Source organism: Notolabrus celidotus, chromosome 2 (genome assembly GCF_009762535.1).
Source record: "Notolabrus celidotus isolate fNotCel1 chromosome 2, fNotCel1.pri, whole genome shotgun sequence".
Taxonomy (NCBI): domain Eukaryota; kingdom Metazoa; phylum Chordata; class Actinopteri; order Labriformes; family Labridae; genus Notolabrus; species Notolabrus celidotus.
Window position 1 is genome coordinate 10,786,864 of NC_048273.1, and position 19,362 is coordinate 10,806,225.

Below are 19,362 nucleotides of genomic sequence, written 5' to 3' on the forward strand. Positions count from 1 at the left end.
GTTTGACTATTTTCAGACTTTCTTATCCTTTCTAATTTGTCTTCACTTTATGCCCGGCCACAAAAAAACTCCTCAGTACCGCTTGTTTCTTCATTCAGTGACAGAAACATTGAACATAAATTTAAAGATTATGATCAGGCTGTTCCCTGCATTTAAAAAAACATAAAATAAATAAGGGTCATAATGTCAGACAATTAGAGAGTGAACATTAGAGAGCACAGTTTTCATGGTCACAATAATCCACCTGTTTAAGAGATTACTCATATTCAATTTACCCTCTCATAAAAACTGTCTAAAACAGTCTGTAACACTGTACACAAAGTAAATACACACTAAATCTAGAATCGCCTCAGAAACACTGAAGCTGCATTTTACATTGAAAATACCACAACGACAACATGTCAGACTAATAAATATTTATATTTACGGAAAACACAAATTTAACAGAGTGGACAGTTACATCAACAAACTGAAAAGTAAAAAACGCTGAAGGTGAGTTCTTGTTCCCTCAGTGTGTCGTCCTCGAGTCGTCTGAGTCTTTCAGTGTTTCTGATTATAGGTTGTTTCGGTCTCAGTTCACTTCCTCTTCTCAGCTGCGACTCGTCTTACAGAGCCGGGTTAAAGAAGATCAGAAGGCACCACAACTCTGGCTGACTCCTCATCATCATCTTCAACCTCCTCGTCCTCTTCATCATCATCATCAACATCGTCATCATCGCTTCTCCAGTTTTTTGAACCTGGCCTCTGTGGGCAGAAACAGAGGGGAACCATCAGGCTGAGGGTCATGTCTGGTCCTCTCTCTGTCCATGGTGACACAGCACCACCTGCTGGTGGGCTTCAAAATGACTTTAATGTAAAAGGATCTGCTACACACAAGCATGCAAGCACGCACAAGAAAGTTCTGACAGCTAAGAAATGTTCTTTAGTTTTTATTTTGTTCAGACTTTTGGTTTCTTGTTTCAGTTTAAATGTATCCTGGTTTTAATTTTGGACTACGTTTACTCTAAGTTTACTTTGCATCAGTTTAAGTTCTGTGGTATAGGATACTGGTCCAGGGCGAGACCCAAAAGGACGTGAAAGGATGTTGTGAAGAAACATCTAAAAAGATTTCAAATCCAAAAGACGAACATCCACAAAGACATCCACAGAGTTTAAGGTGGGGCCAAGTAAACTTCAGACAACTCCTGAAGATACGGTACGTCCATCGATCCCAGTGGCTGCCCCTGCTTCTGGTACGAGAGTCACATTCTGATCTGATGACCGGATACATTTTGAAGGATACTAAAACCAATGAAGAGGAGGAAGTGCTGACTGTCCTCTTGATGCACCCGAGATTACTCGGGTGCATCATTACTGACTCATGAACGTTGAGCGTCGTGTGCCGCTCTCTCTCTGAATAAAGTCAATGAGGCGACCCCTCGCTAACAAAGAGCCGTTTCTGAAACAGAGTCAGAAAGACACTGATAAATAAAGTTTCACACACACCCTCCTACCCATGTGTGTGTGTGTGTGTGTGTGTGTGTGTGTGTGTGTGTGTGTGTGTGTCTTACCCAGTTTCTTGGAGTAGGCGTCCAGTTTGTAAGCAGCTTGTTCAAGTGAAGACACCTGCTCCTCAATCTGATTGATCTGGTCCAGGTATGGCTGCAGACATGCATCTGAGGATGCACACACGCACGCAAACGCACGCACACAGGAGATCACTCAATTACTTTGGAGGGGGGGTGCAACATTGGCATGCTGACTCACTGACGTGAGTGTGTGATGCCATGTTATGAGTGTATGAGATGTCATGTTATGAGTGTGTGATGTCATGTTATGAGTATGTGTGATGTCATGTTATGAGTGTGTGTGATGTCATGTTATGAGTGTATGAGTGTATGAGATGTCATGTTATGAATGTGTGTGATGTCATGTTATGAGTGTGTGTGATGTCATGTTATGAGTGTGTGTGATGTCATGTTATGAGTGTGTGTGATGTCATGTTATGAGTGTGTGAGATGTCATGTTATGAGTGTGTGAGATGTCATGTTATGAGTGTATGAGATGTCATGTTATGAGTGTGTGTGATGTCATGTTATGAGTGTGTGATGTCATGTTATGAGTGTATGAGATGTCATGTTATGAGTGTGTGTGATGTCATGTTGAGTGTGTGTGATGTCATGTTGAGTGTGTGTGATGTCATGTTATGAGTGTATGAGATGTCATGTTATGAGTGTGTGTGATGTCATGTTATGAGTGTATGTGATGTCATGTTATGAGTGTATGAGATGTCATGTTATGAGTGTGTGTGATGTCATGTTATGAGTGTATGAGATGTCATGTTATGAGATTGTGTGATGTCATGTTATGAGTGTGTGTGATGTCATGTTATGAGTGTATGAGATGTCATGTTATGAGTGTGTGTGATGTCATGTTATGAGTGTATGAGATGTCATGTTATGATTGTGTGTGATGTCATGTTATGAGTGTGTGTGATGTCATGTTATGAGTGTGTGTGATGTCATGTTATGAGTGTGTGTGATGTCATGTTATGAGAGTGTGATGTCATGCTAGGAGTGTGTGTGAGACTGACATTTGTTGTTCAGGTCCTGCAGGTTCCTGCTGATGTTGATGCTGATGTCCTTCATCTCCATATACTTCAGACTCGTCAGCTTGTTCATGTTTTCCAACAGACAGTAATCCTCACACGTACCTGAACAGGTGAGAGACAGGAGGGAGGATGTATGAGATAATCACAGAGAAGAAGGTGATGAACATGAGAGGGGAGGATCGGATTATAACTACATGGACAAAGCTTTGAACTGCTAAAATAAACGAAAAGAGTCTGACAGTCAGAGAGTCTGACAGTGGCAGAGTCAGAGAGTCAGAGAGTGACAGAGTCCGAGAGTCTGAGAGTCACAGAGTCAGATTGGCAGAGTCAGAGAGTCAGAGGCTGGCAGAGTCAGAGAGTGGCAGAGTCAGAGAGTCAGAGGCTGGCAGAGTCGGAGAGTGGCAGAGTGGCAGAGAGTCTGAGAGTCACAGAGTCTGAGAGTCACAGAGTCAGAGAGTCACAGAGTCGGAGAGTGGCAGAGTGGCAGAGAGTGGCAGAGAGTGGCAGAGAGTGGCAGAGAGTGGCAGAGTCGGAGAGTGGCAGAGAGTCTGAGAGTCACAGAGTCAGAGAGTGGCAGAGAGTGGCAGAGTGGCAGAGTCGGAGAGTGGCAGAGTGGCAGAGTCGGAGAGTGGCAGAGAGTCACAGAGTCAGAGAGTCACAGAGTCGGAGAGTGGCAGAGTGGCAGAGAGGCAGAGAGTGGCAGAGTCGGAGAGTGGCAGAGAGTCTGAGAGTCACAGAGTCAGAGAGTCACAGAGTGGCAGAATCAGAGAGTCAGAGGCTAGCAGAGTCCGAGAGTTGGAGAGTGGCAGAGTCAGAGAGTCTGATAGTCACAGAGTCAGAGAGTGGCAGAGTCAGAGAGGCAGAGGCTGGCAGAGTCTGAGAGTGGCAGAGAGTCTGACAGTCACAGAGTCAGAGAGTGGCAGAGTCAGAGAGTGGCAGAGAGTCTGAGAGTCTGAGAGTCAGAGTCGGAGAGTCAGAGAGTCAGAGAGTCAGAGGCTGTTTTCGAAACCGCCTACTATACTAACAGTAGGCAGTAACCACTTCCTACTACGTTAGTAGGTAAGATGTAGCAGGCTGTTTCAGAAACAGCCTGAGACTCAGGGGACTGGAAAGATCTGTTTTGGTTTGTCTGATGGAGACAGATATACTGAGGAGGAGGAGGAGGGGGAGGAGGAGACTTATATAAAGTATCAGTGAGGTGTCAGTCTGGATGTGTGGGTTGATGGAAACCCTCTGATGAACCCCTGACCTGTGAGCTTTCAGTAGGGGGCGCTGTGCATGTTAAAGTTGTTTAAAGAAGAAGAAGAAGACCTGTGAGCTCTCCCTGCAGGAACACGGCCATCTTTTCAAACATGTCTGTGCACAGCTCGTTGATGTCAGGGTCTGCAGGCTCCACAGCCTCCTCTGCTGTTTCCACACCTGCATCACCTGAGAGAGATCAACCAGAGAGCAGCCCGTCAAACACTGACATACATGTGCACAAGAAGCACTGATCACATGTAAATACAGGGCATGTGATGTGTCCCACTCTAACACTTCAGTTGTTGTGTTAGCATTAGCATACAACAGAAGATGGTAGGACTCAGTCCTCACTGTTCGTGGTGGTCTTTCTCGGAGCCGCCGCCGGGCTACCCGATCCCTCCACCGGTCCTGCTCCCTGCCCACCGGGGCCTCCAGTCGGGTTCAGGGCCGGGTTCAGAGCCGCCGGAGCTCTGGAGATGCTGTCCATGGCTGCAGCGTCGTCTCCAGTGGCGGCCATTTTGATTTGACTCTCCTCTGTCACATGAGCTGATCACATGACGTCCGCCCGCCACCACCCTCCTGCGCGCGCGCACTGCCACGCCCTACTCGTGTTTTTATTTTTAACACTTTTTGTTTTAAAGACAAACTTCTCCATCGAGTTTACGCCGTTCATTTAAAGATATGGTTATTATAAAATACATGTTTATATGCGTTATTGATGTTTGAACTTAAGGATATGGGTTTTGTTTGCTGTTCAGTGGTTCACCTGTTCACACACTTTATCTATACAGTCTATGGTTCACACCTGAACCACTAATAAACCTATCATAACTGACATCCATTCATCCAAAGGCTTGGTCGCCGTGTACGGAGGGTGCAGTGAAATGTTTTCAGAACCTAACAGGAATATGCATTGACATGTAAATAAGTTTTTTTATTATTCATGTTTTTATTTACATGTCTGCTTTTTATGATCTTGTGATTGATGTGAAGACAGGACTCTGCAGTGTAATCTGTGCTTTTATTAATCTATCTATGAGAATAATACACATTTATCATCTGTAATTTTGTTTCTGTGTTACTAACAGCTGGCTACTTTTACCTCTCCTAAAATAAACTTTCTGTATACATAACCTTTCATACAAGCACAGCTCAAATGTCTGATGTCTGCACACACACACACACACACACACACACACACACATATATATATATATATATATATATATATGTGTGTGTGTGTGTGTGCATTTATATATATGTATACATATATATGCACACACACACACACAGATAAATATACATACACATATATATGTATATACCATAGACTATAAAATAAGGACGTAGTATCCGTGACGTTACCCATCTGTTTCTGAAGTGCTGTTTTGAGGCCAATCGGCAGCGGCAGCCATATTGCTACTGTTGAGCGATTGTGACGTAAAGAGTTGGGCTTTGAGCCTCCTAGCCAACAGCTACAGTGACCCGCCTGTCAATCAAGTCAGCTGTGCCTCTCATTAGAAGACTCGTAATCTCAATATCTTCGAAATTGCTGCTTTAGAAAAAAATTCACGCCCTGTACAGTGTGTGCCGATAGAGAAATGAGCTATCCAGACTACACTCATCTTTTGAACCAGGCTGTAAACATTTTTATTTCTGCTGTAAAGATCGTCTCTTTGAATTGGTGTGTATGTGGGTTCTGGTACTTCTGGAACCTGCCTGAAGTGGATCCTTGATGAACTGCAGTTTTTAGCACTTTCACATTGGACTCAAATTTTTAGACCGGAAGTTGCTGCTTGGTATATATAAAATATAAATAAATATATAAATATATATATATATATATATATACACACACACATACAGATACATACACATACACATATATGTATATCATAAGTGTGTGTGGAAATATATATGTATATGTATATACACACGTATAAATATATATACACACACATACAGATAAATATACATACACATATATATGTGTGTATGAGTTTGTGTATACACCACAGTTTATGGTATACACACATGTATGCGCGCTCCTGCTGTGAGCGTGCAGTTCTCGGGGTGCAGATCTCGGCAGTACACCTCCAGGCGCTGTTGTGGGGGAAGCTGATCGTGACAGGCTAACAGCAGCGGACTGTAAACATGGCGGCGTGCACAGCTACAGGGCTGAGCCGAACACCCCGTTCCTGTTAGTGTGAGAGCCGGAGACACCCCGAACATGGAGACCGAGGAGGAGCAGCACATCACCACGCTCCTCTGTATGGGCTTCCCGGACCCAGACGTGATCCGAAAGGCGCTCCGACTGGCCAAGAACGACATCAACGAGGCGGTGGCGCTTCTCACTAACGAGAGCCCCGGACTCGGGTATGGATACGAGCCGATGGAGAGCGGGCCTGCCCCCGGCCCGGGCTCCGGGGGAGACGGGGAGAACAGCGGGCGGACCGGGACTGGAGGGTTCGATCCCCCGCCCGCTTACCACGATGTAGTGGACAGCGAGGTAAGCGGCTGGTCTTGCTAACACAGAGAGGAGGCTAACTATAACTCACTGACAGAGCGGGGCTCGCCTAGTTAACTAGCATAGCTTAGCTTCAAAGCTAACTGTAGCGAGCCCAACGTGCAGAGCTGTCAAAGCAGCAGGTGGGACTCCCTCAGGTGAAACGGGACGAGACGTGTCGCCTGCTCGAAGGGACCTCAGGAGTCTCAGATTGCATAAACACCAGATACTGGAATAATAAAGTAGACTAGTGATTCCTGCTTTACCAGCTAACACTGCTAGCTAGTAGCTGGTCAGCTAACGCTGTTGGAGATATTGAACGCGCCAGTACCTGTCCAGGTGTGTCTGCACAGAGACATCACTGTGGAGGGCTGAAGCTTCTGTGCACATGTGAAGACAAGTACTCTGATGGGATAACAGCTGTCAGATAGCATTGGTTACTGACAGGGACTGTTCAACATGAGTCTGACCCTCGATCGATCAGGTGATGACCAGATTGCAAACCGGTAGAGATCAAGGAATGATCAAGTGATGAGCAGATTATAACAGGTAGAGAACAGGTGAAGATCAAATTACAAACAGGTAGAGATCAGGGAATTATCAGGTGATGTTCAGAATACAAACATGGAACATCAGGGCAAACTGTAGTAATGTGTAAGAAACGATCAGGGATATCAAGTGATCAGTATATGATCAGAGAACAATCATGTTAGGATCATGGAATCAGGTTAGGATCACGTAATCAGGTTAGGATCACATAATCAGGTTAGGATCACGTAATCAGGTTAGGATCACGTAATCAGGTTAGGATCACGTAATCAGGTTAGGATCACGTGATCAGGTTAGGATCAGGTAGTCAAGCTAGGATCACGAAATCAGGTTAGGATCACGTAATCAGGTTAGGATCACGTAATCAGGTTAGGATCACGTAATCAGGTTAGGATCACGGAAGCAGGTTAGGATCACGTGATCAGGTTAGGATCACGTGATCAGGTTAGGATCACGTAGTCAAGTTAGGATCATGTAATCAGGTTAGGATCACGTAATCAGGTTAGGATCACGGAAGCAGGTTAGGATCACGTGATCAGGTTAGGATCACGTGATCAGGTTAGGATCACGTAGTCAAGTTAGGATCAGGTAATCAGGTTAGGATCAAGTAACCAGGTTAGGATAATGCAACCAGGTTAGGATCCCGTTATCAGGTTAGGATCTCGAATCAGGTTAGGATCACGTAATCAGTTTTGGATCATGTAATCAGGTTTAGATCAGGTAACCAGGTTAGGATCACGTAAACAGGTTAGGATCACGTATCCAGGTTAGGATCAGGTAACCAGGTTAGGATCACGTAAACAGGTTAGGATCATGTATCCAGGTTAGGATCACGTAATCAGGTTTGGATCAGGTAACCAGGTTAGGATCAGGTAACCAGATTAGGATCACGTATCCAGGTTAGGATCACGTAATCAGGTTAGGATCACGTAATCAGGTTTGGATCACGTCGGATGTGAACGTCCGAGTCCGATGTGAACGTCCTATGTAAACGTCCAACGTTAACGTTCGATGTGAAAGTCTGACGTGAACGTCTGATGTAAACGTGAATGTCCGATGTAAACGGCAGACGAAAACGTTCGATGTGAAAGTCCGACGTAAATGTCCAACGTCAACGTTAAATTTGAACGTCCGATGTGAACGTACGATGTGAACGTACGATGTGAACGTACGATGTGAACGTCTGATGTGAACGTCCGATATGAAAGTCCGATCTGAAGTCTGATGTGAAGGTCCGATGTGAACGTCCGATGTTCATGGTAACTCATGGTAACTAGATTGACTCAAAATGTTGATAACCATCTTCGTGTGACGGGTTAGTGCGATCTCCTTTGTTAGGTTCAGTGTAGGCAGATCAGGAGAAGTTATCTGGGATATGTTGAACTCGCTTTGTAGTATACCCCTCAGCTTAAATCTATTCTCTGTTAGCTTAGCCCTGTTAGCTTAGCTCTGTTTTTTGTGTTGGTACATCAAGGGAGTGTCACAGGACTTTGGCCTCATGTTGTGTTCCTAAATATAGCCCCCCCCCCTGCCCACACACATACACACACATTGCAGTTGTTGTTTTTTTGCAGTGGGGTCCCTGGAGGGCTGCTAGGTGCATAGTAACAGAGCAGTAGAGCTACCTCTTCGTCCTACACACACACACACACACACACACACACACAGGGTTGAACACGGAGCTCTGCAGTGTGAGGAGGGTTAGGCTTGTGTCTGGTTCTCTATGGGACGGTTGCTGACTTTAATGATCCTTAATAATCAGTGTTTCAATTACTTTCTGAGTTTGCTCTTTAAAATCAAGTCTCATAATGTTGAAACATGCCAGCAGCACTCTCCTGCAGTAACCTGACGCTCAGTCAGAGAGGTGTCAGGTTTATCTCTCTCTCTGTTTGCTTCCTCTCATCCCTCCATCTCTCTGTCATTTATCAATTTCTGATTAAAGGAAGAGATGAAATCTGATCCCTGTTTCCTCCCTCCATGCTCTTCTCATCTCTGTGACATCAGTGCATCCCTTCATACTGTGTGTGCATACTACACTAAATATATTCTGCACACTGGATATCTCATTATATACTATACACACTATATGTGCTGTCACTACCCTTTACACTGTACGTACAATGTATACGCTTATATTGCATATACACTGTATATACCTTTATACTGCATATACACTATACCTTTATACTGCACACTATATACCCTGTATACTGTACTGTATGGTAGTACACCACATGATTGTCAGGGTCTGAGGTTGTGAGGGTCTGGTTGTTGGGGAGCATTGTTTGAGCCTGGTTCGTTGGAGGCTGCTGGTTCCTGTTGGCCTCTTCAGTAGTGTTGAAGCTGAACAGTGTTTTGAAGTCTCGGAGTGAGACGCGTGTTTCAGTGTTTATCGTGTTTCAGCTCTAACGTTGAGCCTTCAGCGTGTAAGGACAGGAGGAGCTGGGCCACAGGGTACGGAGTAGATTAGATTACTGCTGCAGTATAAATCTATCTATACTACAACAGACTGATTCCAGCTCTTTCCTCCTCTTCATCCCCTCATCCTCCCCTCATCATCCCCTCTTTCTCGGTCTCTGTTTAGCTTTTATTAGCAGATAAAATGACCCCCTAGTTTCCTTAAACACAGAGGAGCTCCTCTCTTCCTCTCCTTGACTCTGAGCAGTCTGCCTGCGTCTCTGCAGAGACAGAGGTCAGATTATAAAGGGGACAATTTCCTGATGAGAGCTTTCACTCTGCCCCCGAAGGACTCGCCTTCAGAGACTGACTCTGAAGACTCGTCCTGAGTCCGACTCTGATGACTCGTCCTGAGTCCGACTCTGAAGACTCGTCCTCTGAGTCTGACTCTGAAGACTCGTCCTCTTAGTCTGACTCTGAAGACTCGTCCTGAGTCAGACTCTGAAGACTCTTCCTCTTAGTCCGACTCTGAAGACTCGTCCTGAGTCCGACTCTGAAGACTCTTCCTCTTAGTCCGACTCTGAAGACTCGTCCTGAGTCGGACTCTGAAGACTCGTCCTTTGAGTCGGACTCTGAAGACTCGTCCTGAGTCTAACTCTGAAGACTCGTCCTGAGTCTGACTCTGAAGACTCGTCCTGAGTCTGACTCTGAAGACTCGTCCTCTGAGTCAGACTCTGAAGACTCGTCCTCTGAGTCCGACTCTGAAGACTCGTCCTCTGAGTCCGACTCTGAAGACTCGTCCTCTGAGTCCGACTCTGAACAGGCCGTTTAGACTTTCCTCCCTCAGAGGACAGAGACTCCGTTCAGGTGATGGAGCAGCTGTGTGAGATCAGCTCACCTGGTCAGTGTTGTAATTTGTCCTGTGTGTGTGTGTGTGTCGACAGAGGAGTAACGATGAGAACGGGAACTGTTCTGGGGGCAGTATGGAGTTTCCCACCACCAACCTGTACGAGCTGGAGAGTCGGGTCTTCACCGATCATTGGTCCATCCCGTACAAGAGGGAGGAGTCTCTGGGGAAGTGTCTGATCGCGTCTACCTGCCTGGCTCGACACGGTGAGAACACATCTTTGTTTTTAAGCTCTCACTTTAAAAATACTCGCTTAGACTTCTCCTCCTCGAACAGGTGAGTCTCTGTAACCAGCTCACATTGCTCATAATACATTGTGGGATGCTTGAGCAGTTCCAAACTCCATTACAGATTACATGGGATGGGAATTTACTGGAATTAATGGGAATTAATGGGAATTGAGTGTAATTTAATGGAAAGGTATCATATCCAAGCATAAATATTTGTTTAGTTATAAGCAGACATCCATCCAAAATAATACAATTAAAACAGATTTATTTGTAAGTAGAACTTTATCAAGTCTTAAATATTTTTTTGAACAATCAATTCCTTCATTGAAGAACAAAAACATTAATGTTGAGTTAAATATTACTCGTCCCCCTGACCCAACCCATTGAAAAATTAACAAAAATGCAATCCCAGCAAAGTCCCATTCAACATGTTAAATGAAAAGAGCCCCTCTCCCTCCAAAAAAGTCACAGTCAACATGAAAATCTAAAAGCATCGTTCCCTCAAGCTTCACAAGCCTAGCCTCTGCAGGATTCTAGAAATCATCTGTGCATGTGATGGAGGAATGCACAGTGCATGTAGGGGGCGTGGTCTCAATAGCCCTGCAGTAAGCAGTGTGCTATGTGCATGTGATGGAGGAATAGCATAGATATTCAACTGTACTTGCATGAAATCTGGTTGTTTTAGTCAGGATTATGCTAAAATATATTTTCCCCAACTATATTTAAGTTCCCTATTAAGAGCCAACCTTCAATTTAGTAAATTCCTGGTTTATTCACATGGCAAGTTTCCAACTTTGAACATTCCCAGAATTTTGCAACCCTATGTATAACTTCTTAACAGTAAACTCCTTCCTGTCTCAGGTCTTGCGGACGCTGATGAGAACTGTAAGCGCTTCATCGACCGCTGCATGCCCGAGGCCTTTAAAAAGGTGAGGATGTTTCTCTGACTCTGCAGGTTTTATTCATTTCATCTAACTAACTGACTGACTTTCACTCTCTGTGCTGCTGTCCTCCAGCTGCTGACCAGCAGTGCTGTGCATAAGTGGGGCACAGAGATCCACGAGGGGATCTACAACATGCTGATGTTACTGGTGGAGCTGGTAGCAGAGCGGGTGAAGCAGGACCCCGTCCCTGTGAACCTGATGGGGGTCCTCACCATGGTAGGTCCTCTTTGTGTTAAAGCTTTTAACTGTTAGCAGCTCAGTGGGCTGGTTGACAGTGTGGATGGACTTGGTGTCAGTGTCTCTGTGATGGTGTACGTGTAGACTAATGAGGGGTAAAGACAGCTGTTGCCTCCTCGTGTCAGAGGACTGGTTGTCCTGTTCATCTCAGATTTTTGGCCCACTGCACCAACAGATAAAAACACTGAGAAGATCTTTAGATCCTTGAGAAGGACTTCCTGGGAGTTAAAGTGTGACTCAGCGTTTTACTTGGTTTTATGTCAGCACTTTTTAAACGTCCTGCAGTTGAACCTTTGAGGGATTTTGTGAGCAGTGAATCTTTCCTGCAGAGATTCAGAGCTGCAGTGTTTTTATTAATGAAACACTGTTTATGTCTGTCTCTTTGTCGTGTGTCCACATCCTCTCTCTCTCTCTGTGTTCAGGCCTTTAACCCTGACAACGAGTACCACTTCAAGAACAGGATGAAGGTCTCTCAGAGGAACTGGGCTGAGGTGTTTGGAGATGAAGCCAACATGTTCGCTGTGTCTCCCAGTAACACCTATCAGAAAGTAAGAGACGTTTGTCTGCTCTCTCTCTCTCTCTGTCTCTCTCGGTCCCTCTCTCTCTCTCTCTCTCTCTCTCTCTCTCTCTCTCTCTCTCTCTCATACACACACACACACACACACACACAAACACACACACACACACACACGCACACACACAGCTTTGTTTACAGTCAGTGTTCATGTTCAGGACAGAAAAACAAGCTGTTTATATCGGTGTTGTGTAACCGGTCCTCAGCAGCTCAGCAGAACATGACACTGACATACAACAGCTGTCTCAGAACTGTGTGTGTGTGTGTGTGTGTTTGTGTGTGTGAGTGTGTGTGTGTGTGTGTGTGTGTGTGTGTGTGTGAGCGCGCGTGCGCGTGCATGTGTGTCTGTTCAAGTGTTTGTATATGTGTGTGTTCAAGTGTTTCTGTGTGTGTTTAAGTATTTGTATATGTGTGTGTGTAAGTGTTTGTATATGTGTGTGTTTAAGTGTCTGTATATGTGTGTGTTTAAGTGTCTGTATATGTGTGTGTTCAGGTGTTTCTATGTGTGTGTTTAAGTGTTTGTATATGTGTGTGTTCATGTGTTTCTATGTGTCTGTTTAAGTGTTTGTATATGTGTGTGTTCATGTGTTTCTATGTGTGTGTTTAAGTGTTTCTATGTGTGTGTTTAAGTGTTTGTATATGTGTGTTCAAGTGTTTCTATGTGTCTGTTTAAGTGTTTGTATATGTGTGCGTGCGTGTGTTTTTGTGAGTGTTTAAGTGTGTGTGTGCGTGCGTGCGTGCGTGCGTGCGTGCGTGCGTGCGTGCGTGCGTGCGTGCGTGCGTGTATGTGTGTGTGACACACTCATTAAAGCTGTATTGAGTCCCCCTGACAGTTGATTGTGTGTTTCAGGAGCCTCATGGTTGGCTGGTGGATCTGGTAAATCGAGTGAGTATTGATCTTTAATCGGATGTTTCACTGTAAGAACTTGAACTTCTTCTGAACTTGACTTTCTTCGTCTCGTTGTAAAGTTTGGGGAGTTAGGAGGATTCACGGCCATCCAGACGAAGCTGAACGCAGACGAAATCGAGATCGCTGTGAGTCACACCTCTCATACTCACAGCATCAACATGTTTCTCTCTCATGGTACACACTCCGGGGTCAGAGCTCACCATGTTCAACCTAACGTCAGCTACACACATACACACACACAAATGCACACACACCCTCTAACCATAAGCATAATAAGTCTCTTTCTCTCTGTCTCTTACAGAGTGTGTCTGCTCTGGTCCAGCCTCTGGGTGTTGGTGCAGAATACCTGAACTCCAGTCTCGTCCAGGTGAGACGTGTGTCAACACACACACACACACACACACACACACACACACACACACACACACACACACACACACACACACACACACACACACACACACACACACACACACAGAGTTTATGATATAGAAGGGAAGCGTGTGTTTTCTGTGTGAGCGCAGCATTGTCAGTTGTTGTCAGTTGGATCCTGATGCTGTGCTGTCAGTTTCTTCTGACTGGTTGCTGTATACAGTTCTCCTCCCTCAGTGATGGCTGCAGGCTCATGTGTATTGTGTATTGTTTTGCAGCCCATGCTGGATCCAGTCATCCATAAGATGATCAAGTATGTGCAGAACCTGGAGGAGAAGGACCTGAAAGATAAGGTAAGGATATTTTATTCCACAGAGCAGAGCTGCAGATATGAAACAGTACATAGCCTGGTTTATAATCCAGTTCAATGAGCCGGAGCTATATAAATACACCACCTACAACCATGTATTAACAGGACCATATACACACTGGGAGCCGTTTTAACTCGTTCAGGGGGATCTCATCCTAATATTTAATCACTCCTACAAATTCAACATCCTCCAACCAAGTTTCATGAAAATCAGGCTGCTGGTGTTTCTGTAATCGACAATCTGTGGAGTAAAAAGCTCTGAAAAGTTACCTCCCAAAGAAGGAGATGAACACAGGGTTAAAACATATTTCTGTAAGAACTTGCATACCTTGATCCTGACTACATTTGTCTTCACTCCCAGCGTCTGGTGAGCATCCCTGACCTGCTGTCGGCCATCAAGCTGCTGTGTATGCGGTTTCAGAGAGAGCTGGTCACTGTGGTGGATGACCTGAGGTTGGACACGCTGCTGCGCATGCTCAAAACCCCCCACTTCTCCACCAAGATGAACTCCCTGAAAGAGGTCAACTCAGAGGAACTCTGAATCAAACACAGATAATGTTTAAAGATAAATATAATCTTACCCGGTGATATTTTCCTTCTGCTCTCAGGTGACTAAGTTAATAGAGGAGAGCACGGTGTCGAAGACGGTGAAAAACGCCATCGACACCGATAAACTGTTGGACTGGTTGGTGGAGAACTCGGTCCTGTCAATAGCACTGGAGGGTAAGACTCAGAATAAGTCTAAGTTGGGTCTGAACTGCATCAGATCAGTCAGTCACTGTGTGTATGATGTGTGTGTCTTTATGCTGCAGGTAACATTGACCAGGCTCAGTACTGTGAGAGGATTAAGGGAATCATTGAGCTGCTGGGGAGCAAACTGTCTCTGGATGAACTCTCTAAGATCTGGAGAATACAAGTGAGCACAAACTTATTCATCCGCATTGTAACTTTCTCTCTTTAAACACTAAACTCCAGAAATATTGTACTGTCTAAATACTGTGTAAACACTGTCTCTGAGCCTGTTTGTCTGTGCTGTGTGTGACCTCTGTGTGAGGTACACTCAAAATGTAAACAACACCGTGATCTATTTCATCCCTCCTGGTCATCCAGGATTCATAGAACCATAGTGACATAACTTATCGTTACCTGGTGTCCAGATCAGGAATAAAATAAAACTAAATAAAGACACATTTTGACTCCACAGCTTTGACATGTGACAGCTGACAGGGATGAGTTGAAGACATGTTTTGATTCTTGTTCTTCAGGCGGGCCAATCATCGACTGTGATAGAAAACATCCACACAATCATCGCTGCTGCTGCTGTGAAGTTCAGCTTTGACCAGCTCACACACCTCTTCGTCCTCATACAGAAGGTCAGCTCTGGCTCTGTGAAGGTCCAAAGAATAAAGTACAGGTGTGTATGTGTGTGTGGTATTAATGTGTGTGTGTGTGTATGTGTTTTCATGCTGTGTAGAGCTGGGAGGTGGAGAGCGACCGTGTGAGGCAGAAGCTGCTCAGTCTGATCGGGAGGATCGGCAGAGAAGCTCGCTCTGAAGCCACCACGGGGAAGGTCAGTGTGTTTCTAAATCATGGAGGAGAAAACACACTGTCCACAGAGTCTGAACCGTGTGTGTGTGTGTGTGTGTGTGTGTGTGTGTGTGTGTGTGTGTGTGTGTGTGTGTGTGTGTGTGTGTGCGCGCATGCACGTGCACGCTCAGGTGCTGGAGGTGCTCTGGGAACTGGCTCACCTGCCCACCCTGCCCACCAGCCTGGTCCAGCAGGCTCTGGAAGAGCACCTGGGGATCCTGAGCGATGCCTACGCTGTGAAGGAGACGGTGAAGCGCAGTTACATCATCAAATGTATTGAGGACATCAAGAAGGTGAGACAGTCAAACACCACAGAGACGGGATCAGGACAGTCTTGGGTCTCTGCATGTTTCTGGCTGCTGTGACAGTTCACCTCTAAAGTTAGCATATCATTGTTTGCGCTGCAGGTTTAACCTCCACCGGCAGTCTGTCTGTCCAGCTTCATGGAGCTGCAGGGCGTCAGAGGCATACACAGAGAATATTTATTGAATACTAAATATTGTAGATTAAATAATGTAGATTAGGGCTGAACGATTAATCAAATTCAAACCAACATCGCAATGTAATAGAATGCAATTTTCAAAAAAAAGAAAAAACAGAGACCCTGTCACTTAGCTGCAGCCCTCAGCTGACCGTCTCCGCTGTGTGCAGTCAGCTGATTCACACCAAACAGGCTTTAAACTTAAAACACTTGTTTGGCAGAATTTTGTTAAGTAGTTGTGAACGCTTACAAGACTACAAGTCAAAGTATTTAGTAAGTTTACAATTGTAAAACAAGTAGATAAATAAACCGTCTTTCATATTGATTCATGCTTCATTTGTCTTTATCTTAACATAAGCCTAGCCTATGAGAAAGAACAATTTGTGTATAATAAATCTGATATTGTTTATTATAATACAGATTGATTTATTGCTTGTGTTTGTTGTAAAATGCATGAGAAGAGAACCTTGAAAAAACAATCGCAATTTAAATCGCAATCTTGAGGAAAATAATCGCAATTAGATTATTTTCCAAAATCATTCAGCCCTAATATAGATCAAATAATGTAGATTGAATAATGTAGATTAAATAATGTAGATTAAATATTGTAGATTAAATAATATAGATTAAATAATCTAGATCAAGTAATGTAGATTCAATAATGTAGATTCAATAATGTAGATTAAATAATGTAGATTAAATAATATAGATTAAATAATGTAGATTCAATAATGTAGATTAAATATTGTAGATTCAATAATGGAGATTAAATATTGTAGATTAAATATTGTAGATTCAATAATGTAGATTAAATAATATAGATCAAATAATATAGATCAAGTAATGTAGATTAAATATTGTAGATTCAATATTGTAAAATTAATATTGTTGATTAGTTATTGTAGATTAAATATTGTAGATTAGATATTGTAGATTAAATATTGTAAAGTGTCATGAACAGATTTAAGTTCAGGTTAACTCTGAACTCTTCACATTGATTTTGGACTCTTAAGACCGGTTTAGAAGCTGATGATTACTTCGAGCTGCTCCTTTGTAAATAAAGTTTTACTCAGAGTTCTTTCTGATGAAGATCAGGAGAATAAATCAAACCGCAGCATGAGATGAGTAGAACCAGGGAGCTGTAAATCGGTCTCCATTTAAAACATTAAATAATGAGATTCAGCATGATGTTGGATTAACAAGCTCTTTATTATTTACCATTACGGAGATCTGTTCATCTTGTTCTTATTTACTGATGATTGATTTTATTTCTATCTTGTTCTTATTGACCTTGTTGTTATTGATTGCTCATTTCTTGTTTTTATTTAGAGTTACCTTTCAGAGTCACTTTGTCTCGTCTCATGCTGTTTGCTGGTTGTTGTTGTTGTTGTTGTTGCTGTTAAAAGAAGGCTGACTCACTGCATACCACATCTACTAACCAGTACAAATAAACTAACCTTGAGCCTTAAATACACAGGCACCAAACATCTGCTCCTCGGTGACACACATCTGTCTTTGTATTAGGGGTATATACACACAGGTATGAGTCCACCTGTCTAAGCTGAAACCACCTTATGTTTGTAGACTCTCAGTCAGGAGGACAGTAAAGGCAGCGACTCTCAGAGCTCCTTTCTAACCACAACATGGAGCAAGAAGAAACATAGCGCGGTGCTCAAAGTAAGAGGACAACAAGAGATTTATATTCCCTCAAATCTGTCTCCAAACTCACCGTTTCACTCCCCACAGCCAATCAGGGGGCAGGGTTTCAACACACGGGGTCATTTAACCTGAGGGATTTAACCAGGTGTGTTCATCTGCTGCTCACAGCACTCTGATTACAATGCTCTGTTCTGAATGAGAGCAGGATCAGTCTAATGATTGGCGTATCTGTGGGAACAGTCTAATGATTGGTGTATCTGTGGGAACAGTCTAATGATTGGTGTATCTATGGGGACAACCTAATGATTGGTGTATCTGTGGAATCAGTCTAATGATCGATGTATCTGTGGAATCAGTCTAATGACAGGTTTATCTATTGGCTCAGTCTAATAACTGGTGTTTCCATGGGATCGATCTAATGACTGATGTATCTGCGGGATAGGTATAATGGCTGGTGTATCTGCGGGATAGGTCTAATGACTGGTGTATCTGCGGGATAGGTCTAATGACTGGTGTATGTGCTGGCTGAGTGTCGGCTTTGGTGAAATGGGAGCACAGGTCTTTATTGGTGCAGACAGTGATCAGAGTCTGGGATGAATGAAAAGAATGTGTCTGATATTTGATTCGTACGTTTCAAACAGTTGAGCTGAAGCAAGCTGTAACAGACTCCTGTTTGTTTTACATTCCTGACTCTGTTTATGTCTCAGTGAAGCTACAGACACAGAAAGTTTTACTGTTGTCGTCCTTTAACTCAAAATCTTTTCCAACTATCACAGATTCTGTTTTTGTAGCATGAAGTGTGTTTGGGTGAACATCCAGCTTTGGTGGGAATCATTATCCTGTGTGTGTGTGTGTGTGTGTGTGTGTGTGTGTGTGTGTGTGTGTGTGTGTGTGTGTGTGTGTGTGTGTGTGTGTGTGTGTGTGTGTGTGTGTGTGTGTGTGTGTGTGTGTGTGTGTGTGTGTGTGTGTGTGTGTGTGTGTGTCACAGGCCTCTCAGCCCAGCAGTCCTCAGTCCGTCTGGGTTGTTCCTGCTCTCCGTCAACTACACGAGATCACTCGCTCTTTTATTAAGCAGACATATCAGAAACAGGACAAGGTAACACACACACACACACACACACACACACACACACACACACATATACACACACACATACACATATCTAATTTAAGGGTCAGTGGACAGTCTGATTGCGGTGTTGTCATGATAACAGTCTCCTCCTCCTCACAGAGCATCATCCAGGACCTGAAGAAGAACTTTGAGATTGTCAAACTGATCACAGGATCTCTGGTGTGCTGCCATCGGCTCGCTGTGACGGCGGCCGGGAATAACGGCCTCTCAGCGTCCACAATGGTGGATGGACGATACACCTACCAGGAGGTAGATTCATTTGTCCAATTTAATCTTAGTTTATCAGACAAACGTCAGAAATCTGAAGGATGATGCATGAAACAGAAAAAACGAGATGTTAGACACAAACAAAACACTGTAACAGCAGGAGACCGACAGTCACAGAGAGATTATTCAAAAGCAAAGATAATTGTTAGAAAGTTAATTCATGATCACTGTGATCAATAAAAACGTCCTGCCTTCACTTAGCTCCCTAGGTAACAGAGAGCTGTACAGCTACAGGGCTCCTCTGTAAGGAGAATAATGGGAGGAGTCAGGACTGTATGTACTACACATTCATTGATCAGCTCATAATGTGTGAGAGATCATCATGTCCTCACCTCGAGTCAGCATTACCTCACACCGTCAGATCACCCGTTACATACAGCCAGAGACTCACACTCCTCTCTCTGTGCC

The 19,362-nt window shown here is 44.0% G+C and overlaps 2 protein-coding genes across 8 annotated transcripts in view; one reads left to right on the forward strand and one right to left on the reverse strand.

Moving 5' to 3' along the window:
- Positions 1-401: 401 nt before the first annotated feature.
- Positions 402-4,373, reverse strand: bloc1s2 (biogenesis of lysosomal organelles complex-1, subunit 2). Its single transcript, XM_034677445.1, has 5 exons — positions 4,184-4,373; positions 3,902-4,018; positions 2,573-2,692; positions 1,551-1,655; positions 402-744 (listed from the first exon to the last, which is right to left on the reverse strand). Exons 1-5 carry the CDS (start codon positions 4,347-4,349, stop codon positions 713-715), a joined length of 540 nt encoding a protein of 179 aa, XP_034533336.1. The 5' UTR covers positions 4,350-4,373; the 3' UTR covers positions 402-712.
- Positions 4,374-5,913: 1,540 nt separating this feature from the next.
- Positions 5,914-19,362, forward strand: part of usp24 (ubiquitin specific peptidase 24) — a 40,510-nt gene continuing 27,061 nt past the window's right edge. For 4 of the 7 annotated variants that reach the window (XM_034703489.1, XM_034703495.1, XM_034703504.1 and 1 more), the window contains exons 1-17: positions 5,914-6,341; positions 10,229-10,397; positions 11,283-11,350; positions 11,438-11,581; positions 12,025-12,150; positions 13,027-13,062; positions 13,146-13,211; positions 13,388-13,453; positions 13,737-13,811; positions 14,190-14,348; positions 14,437-14,551; positions 14,641-14,744; positions 15,094-15,201; positions 15,303-15,398; positions 15,547-15,708; positions 18,544-18,651; positions 18,787-18,936. In XM_034703489.1, coding sequence (XP_034559380.1) covers positions 6,063-6,341; positions 10,229-10,397; positions 11,283-11,350; positions 11,438-11,581; positions 12,025-12,150; positions 13,027-13,062; positions 13,146-13,211; positions 13,388-13,453; positions 13,737-13,811; positions 14,190-14,348; positions 14,437-14,551; positions 14,641-14,744; positions 15,094-15,201; positions 15,303-15,398; positions 15,547-15,708; positions 18,544-18,651; positions 18,787-18,936 — 2,031 coding nt within the window. In that variant the 5' untranslated portion in view covers positions 5,914-6,062. Of the gene's footprint in view, positions 6,342-10,228; positions 10,398-11,282; positions 11,351-11,437; positions 11,582-12,024; positions 12,151-13,026; positions 13,063-13,145; positions 13,212-13,387; positions 13,454-13,736; positions 13,812-14,189; positions 14,349-14,436; positions 14,552-14,640; positions 14,745-15,093; positions 15,202-15,302; positions 15,399-15,546; positions 15,709-17,480; positions 17,574-18,543; positions 18,652-18,786; positions 18,937-19,362 lie in introns of all 7 variants that reach the window. The other 3 variants (XM_034703472.1, XM_034703478.1, XM_034703484.1) reach the window with 1 other exon arrangement.

Coding starts and splice junctions, on each gene's coding strand:
- bloc1s2 (XM_034677445.1), bottom strand. CDS start 4,349: ATGGCCGCCACTGGAGACGACGCTGCAGCCATGGACAGCATCTCCAGA. Junction 4,019..4,183: donor GAGAAAGACCACCACGAACA/GTGAGGACTGAG, acceptor GATCTCTCTCAG/GTGATGCAGGTGTGGAAACA. Junction 1,656..2,572: donor GCAGGACCTGAACAACAAAT/GTCAGTCTCACA, acceptor GTGCATCCTCAG/ATGCATGTCTGCAGCCATAC.